Here is an 18,479-nt window from a genome sequence, read left to right as displayed (position 1 = left end):
CCCAGATCAGTTCCTTCCGCTCCACATCCCTCTTTGGATCAGTTTGGCTGTGGATGGGTGAGTCTGTACTGGCTGTACTGGTCCGGGTGTGAAGCAGATCCAGATGGATGGGGATGGGTGCAGCCACATCCCTTCTCTGGGAGCCTGTGGGCATCCACAAGGTTTGGAATGACAACGGAACATTTCCAAAGGCAATAGGAGTGCACAGGCATGCCGGAGCATGACAGGAATCCCTCTCCAGCTTCCCTTCCCTGTATTTATTACATCCCAGTTGCCTCAGTGAAGACCGCAGACATCTCATTTGCCTGGATATTGAGACAGGACTTAGAAAGTATGAGCGTAGCCTCTGACTCCCATTGTATATGGGCTCCAGGAGAAATGGAAGAGAGTGATGTCTCAGTAGAAGTGAAAGGAATTCAAATATTCGTGTAACAATTAATGATAACCACTCACAAATAAATAAATAAATAAAGGCAAGAGAATATATCAATTCCAATAAGTAAATGTTATAACCATAAAAGAACGTAAAACAGGCCCACTATGGGACAGACTGAGAGTCATTTGCAGAGAAAGGCAAGGCGATTACCACAGCTAAAATGTGTCAATGTCATCATTTTCCTCAAAGCACCCTTGAGCTCCTGGTTCCTCATGCTGTAGACAAGGGGGTTCACTGCTGGAGGTACCACCGAGTACAGAAATGACACCGCCAGGTCCAGGGGTGCAGAGGAGATGGAGGGGGGCTTCAGGTAGGCCAAAAAGTCAGAGGTGAGAAACAGAGAGACCACGGCCAGGTGAGGGAGGCACGTGGAAAAGGCTTTGTGCCGTCCCTGCTTGAGGGGCATCCTCAGCACAGCCCTGAAGATCTGCACATAGGAAAACACGATGAAAATGAAACATCCAAAAGTCAACATAGCACTAACCAGAAGAAATCCAGATTTCCTGAGGAAGAAGTTTGAGCAAGAGAGCTTGAGGAGATGGGGGATTTCACAGAAGAACTGATCCACAGCATTGCCTCAGCAGAATGGCAGTGAAAATGTGTTAGCAGTTTGAAGCACGGCATTGAGGACCCCACAGCCCCAGGCAGCTGCTGCCATGCTGGCACAAGCTCTGCTGCCCAGCAGGGTCTCATAGTGCAGAGGCTTGCAGATGGCAACGTAGCGGTCATAGGACATCACAGTGAGAAGGGAATATTCTGCTGAAAACAAAAACAAAAAGAAAAAGACCTGTGCAGCACATCCAGCATAGGAGATGTCCCTGGTGTCCCAGAGGGCGTTGGCCATGGCTTTGGGGAGGGTGGTGGAGATACAGCCCAGGTCGAGGAGGGCGAGGTTGAGGAGGAAGAAGTCCATGGGTGTGTGCAGGCGGCGGTTGCAGGCTATGCCTATGATGATGAGGCCGTTGCCCAGGAGGGCAGCCATGTAGATGCCCAGGAAGAGCCAGAAGTGCAGGAGCTGCAGCTGCCGTGTGTCTGTGAATGCCAGGAGGAGGAACTCGCTGATGGAGTTGCTGTTCGACATCTGCTGCCCCTGGGCACGGGGACCTGATAAAGGAAGGAAAAGCAATACGACATTCTGGTAGGCATCTTTCAGCAAAGCCTACTTCATATCTTGCTGAAACCATGTTTACCATCTTCACGTTTACCATCTGTCAGGCTGGAAGCCTGCTTCTCCCCCCTGCTGGGACCTAAGACAGCACTGTTGGTCTGCCTGTGTCGCTGCATGGTATCAGGCATCAATCTCTCTCTCTGATTTCTGGATACTTCTCAGCATTGCTACTTCCTCTCACAGCCTGGCCACCTGCTTAAAAAGATGATCAAGCTGGGCACACCTGCACCTGTGACACTGCCCAGTTACCTCAGTCCCCTGGGAGACCTGGAGATTCTAAAGTCCCCCAGAAGCTGGAGTTCTGGGCAGATCTGTCCACCTGGCTGCATGAGTCAGCCCAGAAAGGTGGCCCTTCCGCAGGGCAGGGGCAGCTCTGTGGCCATGTTTGCTGACAGCCGTCCCCAGGCAATCATCACAGACCAGCCTCTTGCAGCCACCATTACCAGCACTGGCCTCTCGGATCAGCTGAGAGGTGCTTTGTCCTTGTCCATCCTTGAACCAAGGTCCATGTGTCCATTCTTCATGCCAAGGAGTATCTCAGAGGAGTGCAGAGCAGGGTGCACTGCAGTGCAGAGTTGCCTCCCAGCTTCTGGGAGAGGCAGCAGGAGCCAGAGACACCATGAAAGCAGCGATGCCCTGCCTCTGGGTGTGCAAGGAAGGACTCGTGTCTCTGAACACCCCCATGTATAAGAAGAAGTCACAAGGCCAGCTCAGTTGTGGACATTTCACAGAGCCCCAATGCTTCAGTGTGTGACTCCATGAACAACCCCCAACATTGCTGTGAGATTTTCTTCAACCTCCCTGGGCAGATTCATTGCAGCCTCCTGTCTGCTCCATAAGCCTCCCCTGCCTTTCTGGACAGCGTCAGCAAACTTGCCAGAGTGACCAGAGTGTTTTCTGAGGACAGACCTCCTGAGAGCACACTCCTTTAGACAGAAATCAAACTCATCTTCCAAAAGGGCAAAATTAAGGGAGAATTAAGGTTGATCAGCCTCTACTCAGTGCCTGGGAGGTCCCACAGCCACTTCCATGTACTTGAAGAACAAAAAAGGAACTGTTGAACTGATATGGGAAGGAAAATAAAGGCCTACCTTTGTCATGGTCTCCCAGAGTCTTCCTACAGCCCGACTGGTGCTATCTGGAATGAGTAAGTGGATGATACTGTGGGTAGGAAGCCATCAGGACATTCAGATCCTAATATCATCAGTAGTACAGAGTTCTCCTTGCAGTCATTTACAAATGACATACCTCAGTAACCAGAACTTGACTAAGTACTGCTGAATTTATTTAACCCTATATGTTGGTATGGAGCATACTTTCACTCCCTTGTTTATGATGCCAAGGATGATGGTTGGAGTAGATTATCTTAGAGGTTTTTTTCCTAGTTTAATGATTCTATTAGTTAGTATGTATGGAATAATTCCCAGCAAATTTCCCACTGCTTTGGTGAATGAGCCTGGTATCACTTCCTCTCAGACATGGAGGTCTTGACAGTATCCCAGTCCCTTCCCCTGTGCCCTTCCTAAGCCCCTCCACCAACAAGTGCTGCTGCTGAGGCTGCTCTTGGCTCTTAAAGGGGTGGGGGTCCTGAGGGACAGCACCAAGACTGTCACCTGGCCTGTCCCCATGCCTGAATTTCTGTTGTTCTCAAGGACAGAGTCTTTTAAGAGTCCCTAGAAGGGTCTCAGCACCTTAGGGGAGGAAAAACTAAAGGAACTCCCTGTCTCTTTGGATAAGGGACTTATCTGAGCATCCTGGAGCACACTGAGCCCCTGTTCCACTGACAGTCATAAAATCATAGAATCATAGAACCATAGAATTACAGAATCATAGAATGGCCTGGATTGAAAAGGACCTTAATTATCATCTAGTTTCAACCCCACTGCTATGTGCAGGGTCACCAAGCACCAGACCAGGCTGCCCAGAGCCACATCCAGCCTGGCCTTGAATGCCTCCAGGGATGGGGCATCCACAGCCTCCTTTGGCAACTTGTTCCAGTGCATCACCACCCTCTGAGTGAAAAACTTCCTCCTAATATCTAACCTAAACCTCTCCTGTCTCAGTTTAAAACCATTCCCCCCGTCTATCACTATCCACCCTTTCAAACAGCAGTTCCCCCTCCTGTTTATATACTCCCTTCAAGTACTGGAAGGCCACAATGAGGTCTCCCCACAGCCTTCTCTTCTCCAAGCTAAACAAGCCCAGTTCCCTCAACCTTTCCTCATAGGAGAGGTGCTCCAGCCCTCTGATCATCTTAGTGGCCCTCCTCTGGACCCGCTCCAAGAGCTCCATGTCCTTCCTGTACAGGAGGGCCCAGACTGGGGGCCCAGTACTGCAGATAGGGCCTCACAAGAGCAGAGTAGAGGGCACAATCACCTCCCACTCCCTGCTGGCCAGCCCTTTTTTAATGCAGCCCAGAACACAGTTGGCCTTCTCATACACCAGGACCTCCATGTCCTTCTCCACAGGGATGCTTTCAAGGAGATCTTCCCCCAGTATGTATAAATACCTGGGGCTGCCCCGACACAAGTGCAGCACCCTGCACTTGGCCTTATTGAACTTTGTTAAGTTTTCATGGGCCCACTTCTCCAGCCTGTCCAGGTCGCTGTGGATGGCTTCCCTTCCTTCCAGTGTATTGACTGCACCACTCAGCTTGGTGTCATCCGCAAACTTGCTGAGGCTGCACTCGATGCCATTGTCTGTCATTGATGGAGATGCTGAAGAGCACCGCTCCCAAGACTGACCGCTGAGGGACACCGCTTGTGACCGCCTCCACCCTGACACAGACCCATTGATCACAACCCTTTGGCTGCATCCAGCCAGCCAATTCCTAATCCACCGAACAGTCCATCCTTCAAATCCACACCTCTTCAATTTAGAGAGAAGGATGTGCTGAGGGACCGTGTCAAAGGCCTTGCAGAAGTCCAGGTAGATGACATCCATAGCCCTTCCCCCGTCAACCGAAGCCATCACTCTATCATAGTGTACCATACCACCAGATCGGTCAGGCACGATCTGTCCTTGGTGAAGCCATGCTGGCTGTCTCAAATCACCTCTTTATCTCATATGTGCCTTAACATAGCTTCTAGGAGGATCTGCTCCATGATCTTCCCAGATACAGAGGTGAGGCTCACCGGCCTCTAGTTCCCTGGATCTTCCTTTCTCCCTTTCTTAAAAATAGGAGTAAATGTTTCCCTTTTTCCAGTCACTGGGTACTTTACCAGACAGCTATGATTTTTCAAATATGATGGAGAACGTCTCGGCAACCACATCAGCCAGCTCTTTCACAACCCTGGGATGGATATCATCCTGCCCCATGGACTTAGACACCTTCAGTTCCATGAGGAGGACTTGGACTTGTTCCACCATTACAGTGGGACAGAAACCACTCCCCACATCCTCACCTAGAGGCTCGTGGTCCTGGCAGACACGGGAAGCCTGACCACTCATGAAGACCGAGGCAAAGCACTCTTTGACTACCTCAGCTTTTTCTATGTCTGAGGAAGCCAGCTCCCCATTGCCTTTCATCAGAGGGGGAACACTCTCCTTGGCCTGTCTCCTTCTGCTCCTGTAGAACCCCTTCTTGTTATCTTTCACATCCCTAAAGAACAATGGTGGTTATGAGGAAGCCATAGAGTATGATGAGGTCTCCTCTCAGTCTCCTCTTGTCTAGGATGATCAAGCTAAGTGACTTCAGCCATGATTCATACTCCTCTCCTCTGGACACTTCACTACTTTCATAGCTCTCCTACAGATGCTCTCTGATTGTCTGATGTCCGTCTTACATTACCGCATCCAAAAAGCACCTAGTGATCAAAGTGAGGCCATGCCAGCACATAGCAGAGCAGGACAATCCCTTCCCTCACGAGATGGCTGTGCTGGACCTGATGCACCCCAGGGTACTGTTGGCCTTTTACTGCTGACTCGTGTTCAAATTGCTGACCACAAGATCCCCCAGATCCCTTTCCCAGAGCTGCTCCCCAGCCCCTCATCTTCCAGTCTGTACACACAGTCAGGGTTGTCTCAACCCAAGTGCAGAATCTCACACTTTCTTTTGTTAAAACTTCATGTAATTGGTGATATCCCAGCTCTTAATTTGTCAGACCTTTCTGCAATTCATTTCTACAGTCTTCAGGAAACAGCAGTGCATTGTGGAAATCCCATTTTATTGAACAGATATTAAGAGGGTCAGCACTGATATATGTTTAGACACACATTTCTATAACTGGAAACAAAACAAAGCAAATCCATTCCTCAGTAGAACTGAGAAGAATAATAAATATTTATCTCAGAGAACAATAACTGCAAATGACACTAAAGATGGCAAAAAATGTGAGTAAAGTGATGACAATTCAGAAACATGTGAAGTGACTTTCCTAACTGCACACTTGATATCCTTGTTTCTAACACTGTAGATGATAGGGTTCAAGGTTGGAGGAACCAAAGAGTACAGAACTGCCAACACCAGATCCAGGGATGGGAAGGAAATGGAGGAGGGCTTCAGGTAGGAAAAGAAACCAGCACTGACAAACAGAGAGACCACAGCCAGGTGAGGGAGGCATGTGGAAAAGGCTTTGTGCTGTCCCTGCTCAGAGGGCATCCTCAGCACAGCCCTGAAGATCTGCACATAGGAGAAAAGAATGAAAACAAAACACCCAAATGCTAAAGAGACACCAACTACAGTAGCCCAAATTTCCCTGAGGTGGGAGATGGAGCAGGAGAGCTTGAGGAGATGGGGGATTTCACAGAAGAACTGATTCACAGCATTGCCTCGGCAGACAGGAAGTGAAAATGTGTTAGCAGTTTGAAGCACGGCATTGAGGACCCCACTGCCCCAGGCAGCTGCTGCCATGCTGGCACAAGCTCTGCTGCCCAGCAGGGTCTCATAGTGCAGAGGCTTGCAGATGGCAACGTAGCGGTCATAGGACATCACAGTGAGAAGGGAATATTCTGCTGACATCAGAAAGACAAACAGAAAGCACTGTGCAGCACATCCAGCATAGGAGATGTCCCTGGTGTCCCAGAGGGCGTTGGCCATGGCTTTGGGGAGGGTGGTGGAGATGCAGCCCAGGTCGAGGAGGGCGAGGTTGAGGAGGAAGAAGTACATGGGGGTGTGCAGGCGGTGGTCGCAGGCTATGCCTATGATGATGAGGCCGTTGCCCAGGAGGGCAGCCATGTAGATGCCCAGGAAGAGCCAGAAGTGCAGGAGCTGCAGCTGCCGTGTGTCTGCAAATGCCAGGAGGAGGAACTCGCTGATGGAGCTGCTGTTGGGCATCTGCTGCCTCTGGGCACGGGGACCTGATAAAGGAAGGAACAGCAATACAACATTATGGTAGACATCTTTCAGCAAAGCCTACTTCATATCTTGCCGAAACCTCCCTAACTGCCCCTGCCTTTTCGGCAGGATCTTTGCTTGAGCTCTGGTTGCTGCTGGCTGAAGATGCCACTGGGCACAGGGAACGCTGCTTTGGAGACTGTTGGAGTCAGCCCTGGCCAGCAGCAAGAAGAAAGTTGAAATAGAGTGATCTCAGATTAAAATACACTGAGGTGTTCTCTCCATGGGGCTGCTGGTTAACACAGAGATGCTATGAGAGATCCAGGGCCACCTGCAGCCTAGCAGACACCCCCAAAAAATACTTGAATGCCACAATTCCATTCAAGTGTCCTGAAGGGAATGTCTGTTCATTCTCAGACTCACACACAGCATTTCCCGGAGCCTCAAAGCTTAAGGGGAGAAATGAATGTGTTTCCTCCGTGGACATATCTGCATGACAGAACCCACCGCATCAGTGTCTGAGATGCACCTGAATTCTCACCCACCATCCAAGCGTGTCCAGTGGCAGCTATGACCAAGTTTACGTGGCACTGGGCTGGTGCTCTGTGTTGGGAGAAATGAACAGGCCAAGTTGTTGCTGCAGGGAAGCTGCCTGCACTTCAGGGATGGCAGGGAGATGCCCAAATCCCCCTCCCACCATCTTTCTGGCACCAGGTCCCTCTCCCTCCCTGTCCATGTCTCTGCTGCCTGCAGCTCTCCCTGCCTGCAGCTGTTTCTCTGACCACAGGTCCCTCCCAGGAGCTCACAGAGCCCATCTCAGCTACTGCGTGCTCAGCTTTGCCCTACGGACCGTTCCTGGCATCAGGCACTGCCCAGGGGCATCTCGGTGCGTGCAGATGCTAAGGGCCAGATCACACCGAACCTGCTGAAACAGCATGGGGTGATGGTGATTTCTATGGGCTGAGGAGCAGCAAAGGATCTTGCTGTGCATCCTGGCAAACCTCAAAGTGATGGCTAGGCCATCTCCACTTCTCTGAAATCACAGCATTTATATCTATTTCTGCTGAGACAGAGGAGCAGAAACAAAAAACAGTGACTAAGGAAAGCCCACACTGAAGCAGATAAACACTGCCCTATTTCTGTAGTAAGTCACCTGGTTTTGCCTTGGAGCACCGTAAACTGTAAGTCCCCGGCCCCAGGCAGCAGCTGTGGCAGCAGAAGGCTCCTGCCCTGCCGGGGGGCTCCTTCCCCCCACACATCTCCCCGCAGCGCCCTGGGCAGCTCCCCAGGCAGGCTGAGTGCTGAGCCTGGCAGGCGGCAGAGTCCCTGCCCGGCACACAGCCCCTGGGGCTCAGCAGGGACCCTGCTCTGCAGGACAGCCCTGGGCACCCGGCTGCAGCCCCGGCTGCACAGCCTGCAGCCGACATGGGACACGGAGCCCTCAGGGCTGTGCTCTGTGCTGCAGCAGGGAAGCCCTCATCCGCAGCAGATCCTTCTCCGCAGGAAACAAGTATGCATGTCCCTGGTCCAGAAAGCCTTTCCAGGATACTGATTCACGCTGCCCAGCCAGCCAGAGCCTTACCACGATAAGGTCTGTGAGCGCTGCTCCCCCAGCCAACTCAGATTTGTCCCGCTCTATGCACTGGGTTGTATCTCTCAGCCTTCTCTCCTCTCATTGTCACCCGCAGGCAGTGGCCCAGCTCTGCTGCACTGTACAAGCTGTTCCTGTACGAGCTACTTGTATGAGCTCCCTGTGTCCCGGGAGCCCGGCCCAGCTCAGCAGCAGAGGCACAGCCCAAGGGCTCCCTTACTCTTTCCCCCAGCAGCTCCTGCACATGTCCCTGGGGCTCCAGGGCTCACAGCTCCTGCAAGGCAGCAGGGTCAGCCCTGGGAAAAGTGGTCTAAACGAGACTGAAGTAAGCAGCAATTGCTCTTCTCTAAAGCGTGGACAGACACTGATTCCAGCAGCATGGTTTGTCCCAGCAAAGCGTGCCTGTCCGTGTGAGGTGTAGATGTTTCCCTCTGCACATCCAGATTGAAAGGACAGGTAGAAGTAAAGAGGGGTCTGTGCGTTTCTCCCGCTCAGGGCAGTGATTCAGGAGACGTGATGCAGCCATCTCACCCCCAGCTGGAAGCCCTCCGCTGAAGCAGAATTCAGCTCCCCCCACGCAACCCACACCCACAGGAGCTGAGATTCCCCCTGGTTCATCTCAGGCGTGCACAGAGGAGTTCCCTGCATGGCAGCCCCCGCCCTGAGCCCCTGGGCTGCATTCAGGGGGGTCAGCTGCTCCCACACAGACACCTGGCGATGAGTGAGGTGCCAGCGCTGCTCCCAGAGGTGTGCGAGTGTTTGCAGGCTGTGATGGAAAATCTCAGAGAACAGTCACATCCCTCCTGAGTCTGAGGTGGGACGGAAGTCTCAGCTGATACGGGAGAACCAGCGTGGCTTCACTAAGGGCAAATCCTGCTTGACCAACCTGGTGGCCTCCTGCCATGGTGTCACTGCGTCAGTGCACAAGGGAAGAGCCACTGATGGCATCTGTCTACACGTAGCTAAATCATGATGCCTCAGGCTCCTTCTGAGCACGTGCGCGGAAGTTACTCATCTAGGTGGGAAACAAGCTGACTTCCTATCTGCTCTGCAGTTCTGACCTGAAATTACTCCAGTTCAGGAAAGCATGGCAATGGCCAGTGATTCACATTGCCCGGACTACAAACACAGAAGTGATGCTGCTCTGTAAGACCATACCCGTGTAAAACGGCAGGCAGCTGGTGTCAGTCCTATTCAGCCAAGCTGATTGTTGATCCTTCGCTGAAAGATGAAATGAGGTTTTCCCAGGATGAGATACACCCTCCCAGGGCAGGTACCCGAGAACTGTTGTCTTCTGGGGGTTCGGTCTGTGTGTAGGAGTGATGGTCTCAATTTATTTTCAGGTGTCACAGGAAATACCACTGCAACGCACTGTTCACATTAAAGAGAAAGATAAATGGGTACGTTTTGGAATCTGTGTGCCTCTGCCGGGATTGCTGAAGGCAGAGACGTACAGAGGGATATATTATTTACTTCCTGCATCCTAGAAACCTCTTCATGACTACTCCTAGTGGTTTAACGTGACCGGGCTCATCTAGAAAAGAAAACTCAAGGCACGGACAGTTTTCAGCAGGTGGCAGAGAAAGCAATTTTTTCTCGGCCATTTAATGATGTAACAACCAGGCTGACAGATGCTGCCTGGAGAGTTTCACTTCAGTGAAACAGGAATGGAAGCGCGAGCAGTTCCAAGCTGAACTTCACAACTCAGTTTGTTTAATGCTGATAATGAATGGACTGGTTCCAACAGTCCCCTTCCTCCAGTGAAGAACTGTGACAGCTCGCAGCACTTCTCAAGAGTACTGCAGGTTATTTCTCTTCTGCACTGTGCGGGTGTCAGGGCTGGGAGCCCATAGTTTCCTCTTCTAGACCGATTATGAGTGCAAACGAGTCCCATGTCAAAGAAAGCAAAACCTGCCCCTTGATCCCCACTGAGCTCCGAGGCCAGCCTGCCCTTGGTGCCCAAAGAGCACAAGTGAGGGCCACAGCCATTGAGATGCACAGCAACCAAAGTAGAGGTGGCAAAGGTCGAGAAGTTCAGGCCAGTGCGGGAAGAGCCTGAGAAGGTGGCGGGCTCAGCATCTCATTCTGAGGCCAGCCTGCCTGAGGAGGCCGCCTACAGCACCTCTGGTGGGGTGCCACCGAACACAAGGGGTGCAGCTCTAGAGAGTGGTGGCCTCCAAAGACCAGAGCTGGGCTCCTGCAGTGCTAGGGCAGGCAGCAGGTTGCCGGTGCCAGCGTCATAATGGGCAACAGCCAGCACTGGCCACGTTGCCACGGTGTCACAGTGGGTGCTCTGTGACACGGCACCCAGGAGCAGTATCAAAGCGGCTGCACGGTGGTGGGTGCTGCATCCTGAAGGAGCTTCTGGCAGACGACTGGAAGCATCTGGAAGGGATTAGCTCCCACATGGCTGGTGCCAACAAGGAGCGATCTGCACGTGTGATGCGGACCAAGATAAACTTCTGGGAGGATGGCCCCGCAATGGAGCGTGCCTCCAGAAGTCCAGATGTCACCGCCAAAGGTACAGGGATCCACAGCCACCACAGGGCGCCGATGCGACCGGGTCCTGGCAGTGAGTGGGCCAGAGCCAGCACTCGGGCTGCCTCGGGGCTGTCTCTGTTTGGGGCCATGGACAGCGGTGACCCTTTTCATCTGCCACCTCACTCCTGCTCTGAGGCAGTAGGAGTGCCGAGAAGCGGCAGATGCAGTGACCTGCTTTTCCTTTGCCCCGCAGAGCGAGTAGCCGTCTGGGAGGCGGTGGCCGTCTGTGTGCAACAACACCTCCTGCTGCACAAGGTGGGTCAGCACCCGCTTCCCGCTGGTCTGCTTGGAGGGCTGGGGAGTCCCCTTGGCCCTGGGCCACGCAATGCAGTGCCTCTTCTCCTCCCCGGAAAGCAGGAAACTGCCCCCCAAAGTCCCTGTGAAGTACCAATGGGCCTCCCACAGGTGCAGTATCGCTCGTGGCAGGTGGTGGTGTATCTCAGGGCTGATCCCAGTTGCTGGAAGCCTCTGGATTCCATGAGGAATCCCAATTCTCTCCCACTTGCCCAGGCCTGCACCTCTGAACAGCGGCAGCGGACACGGCAGGACCTGAAGCACAGTCCCTGCACAAGGCAACCCCCAGTCCCTCCTTCAGCCTTAACCCTTCAGCCCTTCCGTTCTCTTCCACTTGCAGGGAATCCGAATTCCCACCTTCGGTTCCTTCCACATCGTCTCCAAACAGATCAAGGCTAAGGACGGGACCCTGGTTGTGCAGTGGCCTGTGTTTTGCCTGGCCAGGAACCTTCTGGGCGTCCACAATCTGACGGGTGATGAGGAATTCCTGCCAGGTAGGAGGAGAATTAAACTCTTGCTGGCTGCACGGACAGGGCACACAGGACGACTGCCTCCATTGTCAAAAGCAAACCGGCCCCTCCGTGGAGCCACTCCAAACACAGGGCCATCCTGGGGGGCAAGTACAATGAGTAGCACTCAGAAGCATGGGCACAAGGGCTGCTAAATGACCAACTCCAACTCTCTTGTGTGATCTTCCAGGCCATAAGGAGGCGGAGTCCCTCAAGTACACCGAGGTGGCCGCAGCTGCATCTGTGTCCCGGCAGAGAGGGGAAGCCTGCATATGCAGCACCACATCTCTCATCTCCCGCTGCCTGAGGAACGGGGAGAACATTGCCTTTGTCCTGAAGGACATAGGAGTCCTCCTCATAGAAGGGGCACAAGTTCAAATGAAATTCTACTACGACTTCCTGGAGAAGGTCTGTGGGAAAGTGAACCTAGAAACAGCCGTTTTCAAGGTGAGGTGTTGGGGCAGTCCCACAGCCCTTACCCTGCCCGCGTGAGGCCTGCCAGGACCTGGCCAGCTGCTCGGGCAGGCAAGAGCTACAGTGCTGTCAGCTCTCCCTGCCTCGGGCCCTCCACTCCCGAGTGCCTCAGCCTTCACAAGGATGTTCCACAACCTCCCTGTTCCTCCCCTGCAGGTCCCCTGGCTGCTGGACATGGTGGTGTCCCGGGTGGCAGCAGTGGCCTCCCTGTCGCGCTCTGGCCGGGTCGTCGTCTTTCCTGAGTGAGTGTGCTTGTGGCTGGAGCCTCTGCTCGACGCACTGCTCTGCTCTCGTTCGGTATCGTTTACTCCTCGTGGCCACGGGTGTCCTGCCACGAGGACTCAGGGCAGCCATGGTTGTTTCCATCCTGTCACGTGGGATGGACAGACAAGTCTGGCGGGAAATAAAGCCTCCTGTGTTCCAGCTTGTCCTCAGACGTCAGAGGGGCTGGGGGAGGCTAAGCTTAGGTTAAGTGACTCTAGTCACACACACCTTTGTCTTGCAAAGATTACTTGAAGGCGTGTTTTTGACAGAAAGGTGGAAAACCACTGGCGCAGGAAATAAGATCCTTTATCAGTTCCAATTTACCATCCAGTCCCCATCCCTGCAGGACAATCTTGGCCACGGGACCTTCACCCAGCTCCACAGTCTGCACAGTGTTTTCTCTTGAAGTCAGCATATCAGGCTCCCCTGGTGCCTGCTAACAGCTAAGGTCACAGGTCACGTTGCTTAGGGAACTATCGTGGGTCGGATTACCCAGGGCATTCCCTCCTGGAGGGTGAACCTTCTCTCCAGAGGTGGGCATTTTGACAATTCACCCTTGGTACCTATTTTACACATCCCGCAACTGTCGAGATTTCTGTGAGGTAGGTCTGATGGGAGAGATGAAGGAATTTATGGGACATTTTCTTCCCATCGTGGCCTGGATTTCTTGGCTGGGTGACCCATTTCCCAGGACAGTGCCTGGAATCAGGGCGCAGTCAACTCTGGGGAATAATGGACCTTGATGCAATGTGAAAATCTGCCTTTGATCATGCAATCCCAGTGAGCAGCAAGGGCTGCTGGAGCCCTGGGTCACACCCATGTCTTCTTTTGAACAGGTTTCAGTTGGAGTTTGTCCCCAAACCACCTCCCAGGAAAGCACCCAAGGCCTCAGGAGAAGTCCCTGGTGAGGGCAAGCAAGAGAAAGCAGAGGGCTTGCCACCTCTTGGCCAGGGCAAGAAAGGTAAAGCAGCAGCCAGCTCCCTTCCGTGCCGCACACAACCAAGCTGCGATGGGAAAATCCCCACTCGGAGATCATCCAAAGGCTCTGACTCGTGAAAAGACTCACGCCAGCTCGCCACAGCCTCTCCTAACCAAATGTTAGCCTCATGACATCTAAGATGCAGGGCGCGATGTTCCCATGTGCCCCCATCCCTGGGTATGGCATGAGGATGGGGGATCCTCGGCCGTCCTCCCCTCAGGAAATGAGCCCCTAAAAGAGACTCTGTCACCTCACAGGCACCACCCAGTTCCTCTTTCCCAAAGCAAATGCCAGGAAGGCAGGCCCAAATCAGAGCTGTACCCCTGAGAGTTGGAGCTGGGCAAGAGGGACACAGGTCTCTGGAGAGAGCATCTGCGAGGGAAGTGGAGCGGCCCTCTCAGATGCTTTGGACAGGCCTGAGCACCCCTGCGTGTCACAGAGATGGCACTTTCACAGTGAATGTCCTCTGACACGATCTCTCCTTCCCAGTTCCAGGGAAAATTCCTGAGTTGCCACCTTTACCTGGGCGCTCAAGCATTACCAGAAGAGAAGGTACATGCTTCGCGAAGAGAACAAGGGTCAACCAGAAGAAGAGCGCTGTGTCCAGGTGAGACTGGGTGCTCGGGGTTGGGATCCTCATGGGGCGTTTCACTGACCCAGCAGGAGCCCATTCTCCAGCCTCCGACAGTCACTGTCTCGGGCTGCCCAGCAGCACCAAATGCAGCACATGGAGGGGTGGGATGTGGCAGCCGGGAGCCCCCCATTTCATAGGGCTGACTCCTCTTTGGCCCTCAGGACAGCCCCAGCGTAGCCTGTGTGTGCTGTGCAGGGAAGGCTGCGTTGCAGCCAGGGCTGCAGGATGTGGCCCCAAAGCTGTCACCCACTGAGATGGACTCCCTCTGCTCTGTGCTTTCAGTCAAGTTCCAGTGGTCCCGGCGGTGTCCTCTGCCAAAAAGATGGCTGTGCCTGGCAAAACCCACGGCGAAGGCACGACAAAAAGCACAGCACCACCGGTGGGTCCAGCACAGGCAATCAAAGCCCACAGGTGCAAAGAAGAACAAGGTGCGGCGAAGCTGGCGCTGAGCAGCCAAGGTCAGCACAAAGTCACAGCCAAAAAAGAAGCACCAGAGCCAGGTCGCACTCATGGCATGGAAGCTCAGAGGTGCAGAGAAGAAAGAGGAGCAGTGAAGCCGGCGCTGATCAGCCAGTTTCAGGGCAAACTCACTGCCAAAGCTCCAGCACAAGTCTCAGGTCGAGCTCAGGCAGTGGAACCTCAGTGGCTCAGAAAACAAGGAGCAGTGAAGCCGGCGCTGACCACCAGCCAGTTTCAGGGCAAACTCGCTGCCAAAGGAAAAGCAGCAGAAATGCGTCCAGCACAGCCTATAAAAGCTCAGAGGGGTAAAGAAGAAGAAAGAGGAGCAGCGAAGCCGGCACTGGCAAGCCAGTTCCTGGGCAAATACACAGCCAAAGCTTCAGTATTGGAGGCAGGTCGAGCCCAGGCAGTGGAATCTGAGAGCCTCAAAGGAGGACGAGCAGGAGAGAAAATCTTCTGTGATGGCAGAGTGCTGGAGGCAAACAAAGAGCTGAGTGGCCCTCGTGGAGCGCAGCCTCCAATGATAATACCTACAATAGTGATTGAATCACCATCAAGCTCTGAGCACAGTCTGCCCGAGGAGCCCATCTATGACACCTCCCTTTTGATGCCACCACCACGCATCCACAAGCGCCGACGATCCCGAGAGAGGGCACAAAAGAGGTGCGTGATTCCTATCCATAGCATTCCAGGATGCCGCCTCTCTGTAGAAAAGCAGAGGTGGAGGAACAGTGGGGACTCTCCCAAGACCCCTTGGCTCTGAGGGATGGGGCGGCTACATTCCCCGGAGCCTTGGGCTGGTACATTATTCCTTCTTCTCCGATATCATGCTCTCTTCTGTTGACACACCCGACACACCAAGGCCCATCATTTGGCAGCATTTGAAGGCCCAGCTAAGCGTGAGGCCGCTCTGGGCCAGAGAGGAGACTTTCTTTCCAGCTCGTTGGCTCCTCTAGGTCCCTGGTGGGAAGAGAAGGGCTTTGGGGGTGGGGGTGGCGTAGCTCAGGAGCAAAACACTGCAGCTGGACACCTTCAAGGGGAGAGGAAGAGAGACGGAGTGAAATGGCTGCCCTGCCCTCCGTGTCCTGACCTGAAGCCTCCGACGGGGCCTGCGTGTGGGCAAACTGCTCCCCAAACCTGCGCTATTGTTTGAGAAGAGTTCCTCTTCTTTTACAGAAAACTGCTGGACTCTGGGAATACAAGGAAGACTATCAGAGCAGACGCTGTGGAGCACGAGAAACAGCATGTGAAAGCAAGGCTGAGAACCAGGGATGTCTCTAGAAGAAGAGAAAAGCAAAAGGAACAGCTCGCGGCTCTGACTGGATAAGCGCCTGCATGCATGCTTAGGGAGTGCTTGTGGAATACTTGGTTGATGTGTAAAGGCGGGTGGGAAAGCTGTAAAGGTGGATGGGAAAGCTAAAAAAAGGAAACTGGTGAACGTGTATAAGTGATGTGAGAACCTGTAATAAATGATTTAATTATCATTCACATCTGAGTCCGTGCCTGGTGTTGCATTTGACCACCTGGAAAGAGGTGGAGAAACAAACAAACAAACAAACAAACAAAAAACAGAGTTGCAAAAGATGGTGGAGTTTTCATTTCTTCCCCATGCTCTGTCATGGGAATGAGGAGGAAGGAGTAATTGTCCCCCTGTACTCAGCCCTGGTGAGGCCGCACCTCGAGTGCTGTGTCCAGTTGTGGGCCTCATTGTAAGAAAGACATCGAGGCCCTGGAGGGTGTCCAGAGGAGGGCAACAAAGCTGGTGAGGGGTCTGGAGCACAGACCTTATGAGGAGCAGCTGAAGGAGCTGGGATTGTTCAGTCTGGAGAAGAGGAGGCTCAGGAGAGACCTTATTGCTCTCTATAACTACCTGAAGGGAGGTTGTAGTGAGCTGGGGGTCGGCCTCTTCTCTCGTGTGACAGTGATAGGACTAGAGGGAATGGCTTCAAGCTGTGCCAGGGAAGGTTCAGGCTGGACGTTAGGAAATACTACTTGTCTGAAAGGGTGGTCAGGCACTGGAATGGGCTGCCCAGAGAGGTGGTGGAGTCACCAACCCTGGAGGTGTTCAAAGAAGGCTTGGATGTTGTGTTGAGGGACATGGTTCAGTGAGAACCATTGGTGATGGGTGAATGGTTGGACTGGATGATCCTGTGGGTGTTTTCCAACCTTTGTGATTCTGTGATTCTATGATTCCAGGGACACGTGTTAGAGACATTAGAAAGACAAACCTCAGAGTTGTCCCATTGGATCGTGCAAAGAGAAGGTCACGTTGCAGATACCCCGTCCAAAACCTTCTCGTGTCCCTAGAGGGGCAGCTGCACCTGCGGCTTCCCTAAAGTGCCTGTATACCAACGCGCACAGCATGGGACATAAGCAGGGTGAGCTGGAGATCTGTGTGTGGTCACAGGGCCACGATCTCATTGCAGTCACGCAGACGTGGTGGGAAAGCTCGTGTGACTGCAGTGCAGCCATGGAGGGCTGTGTGCTTCTAGGAAAGACAGGCTGGGGAAGCGAGGTGGAGGAGCTGCCCTTTATGTGAGAGAGCAGCTGGAATGTAATGAGCTCCACCTGGGAGAGGGGGAAGAATGCATGGAGAGCGTGTGGGGATTTGGATACGGGATGGGATATGGCAAAATGAGATATATATGGGCATGGGATATTGATAAAGATATGGGATGTGGACACGAGATGGATTTGGGATGAGATGGATTTGGGATGGGATGTGGGGACGTGAGTTTGGGATGGATGTGGGATGATACGGATATAGGATGTGGGGAATGAGATGGGGATAGGATGTGGGACTTGGGGGTATGGATAAGGGGTGGGATGGACTGGGGATGGGATATGGGATGGGATATGGATATAGGATGAGATATGAGGATACAGATATGGGATGGATTTGGAATATGGTTATGGGATGGATATGAGGGTATGGATATAGGATGGGCTATGAATACACGATGGGATATGGGATGGGATAAGGTTGTAGCATATGGATATGGGTTATGGGATGGCAATGAGATGGGACTGTGGTGGTGATGGGGTCATAGGGGCTATGGGGCTGGGATGCTGCAGTCACCTGTCCCCAGAGTGCCCCCCGGTCTGACATGCAGAGCCCCACAGCCGCTCCTCTGCCTTTTATTCATGCAGAGGTCTGGGGGGGCGGCGCCTCCCAGTCCACCGTTATCACAAAATAAATCTTATTTACAAAATAAAGTGTGTGCCCCTCAACTCTACCCACCCCCGCATGGGAACAATGCGGTCAGAAGGAGGGACACCAGGGGATCTGCAGAGGGGTGCCTCCAACTTTGGGGTGCGACACCGTAGGGGTGACACAGAGGTGTCCCCAGCGGTGACACCCCATGCATGTTGACAAAAGCAACACCCAACAGCGATGACAGCTGTTCCGCACTGATGTCACACACGGTCCCCTCTGGTGGCAGCAGAGTACACCACCACGTCCCCATCCTTGTGGCACATAATGGTGACAGCGCCAGAGAGCTCCAGTGTTACCAGGTCCGGCTGGAGGCAGGCCTGGGGGGTGACAAAAGACAGTCGGCAGCTTAGCGATAGCACGGTGACAATGTGGGGCTGGCTGTGCCTGTGCCCACGTGGTGGTCAGAGCACAGAGAGCAGTATCACCCGAGTGATGGTGACAGAGCGGTGTCCCGGAGTCACCGGCGGTTGTCCCCGCATCATCTGGTGGCTGTAGGGGGGCTTTTTTTGGCGGGAACTGTCAGTTTCTGCAGGGAGGTGTGGGGAAAAGATAAAACAAAATCAATATTTTATTTTAACAAAAACGGGAGTTCTTCACAGCGACCCCACAAGGATGGAGCGGGGGGGGGGGGGGGGGGG

At 53.3% G+C, this 18,479-nt stretch overlaps 1 protein-coding gene and 1 long non-coding RNA gene across 2 annotated transcripts in view; both read right to left on the bottom strand.

Annotated features, from left to right (window-relative positions):
- Nucleotides 1-5,892: 5,892 nt before the first annotated feature.
- On the bottom strand, nucleotides 5,893-6,879 carry LOC429798 (olfactory receptor 14A16-like). Its single transcript, XM_025155900.2, has one exon. It carries the CDS (start codon nucleotides 6,877-6,879, stop codon nucleotides 5,893-5,895), a length of 987 nt encoding a protein of 328 aa, XP_025011668.2.
- A 10,003-nt stretch (nucleotides 6,880-16,882) lies between these two features.
- Nucleotides 16,883-18,479, bottom strand: part of LOC121106958 — a 2,685-nt gene continuing 1,088 nt past the window's right edge. Inside the window, exon 2 of the long non-coding RNA XR_005840200.2 lies at nucleotides 16,883-18,367. This is a non-coding gene — a long non-coding RNA (uncharacterized LOC121106958). The remainder of the gene's footprint in view (nucleotides 18,368-18,479) is intronic.

The sequence above is a fragment of the Gallus gallus genome, chromosome 16 (genome assembly GCF_016699485.2).
Source record: "Gallus gallus isolate bGalGal1 chromosome 16, bGalGal1.mat.broiler.GRCg7b, whole genome shotgun sequence".
NCBI lineage: Eukaryota > Metazoa > Chordata > Aves > Galliformes > Phasianidae > Gallus > Gallus gallus.
This window is presented reverse-complemented; position numbering and strand designations above follow the sequence as displayed.

Coding starts and splice junctions, on each gene's coding strand:
- LOC429798 (XM_025155900.2), bottom strand. CDS start 6,879: ATGCCCAACAGCAGCTCCATCAGCGAGTTCCTCCTCCTGGCATTTGCA.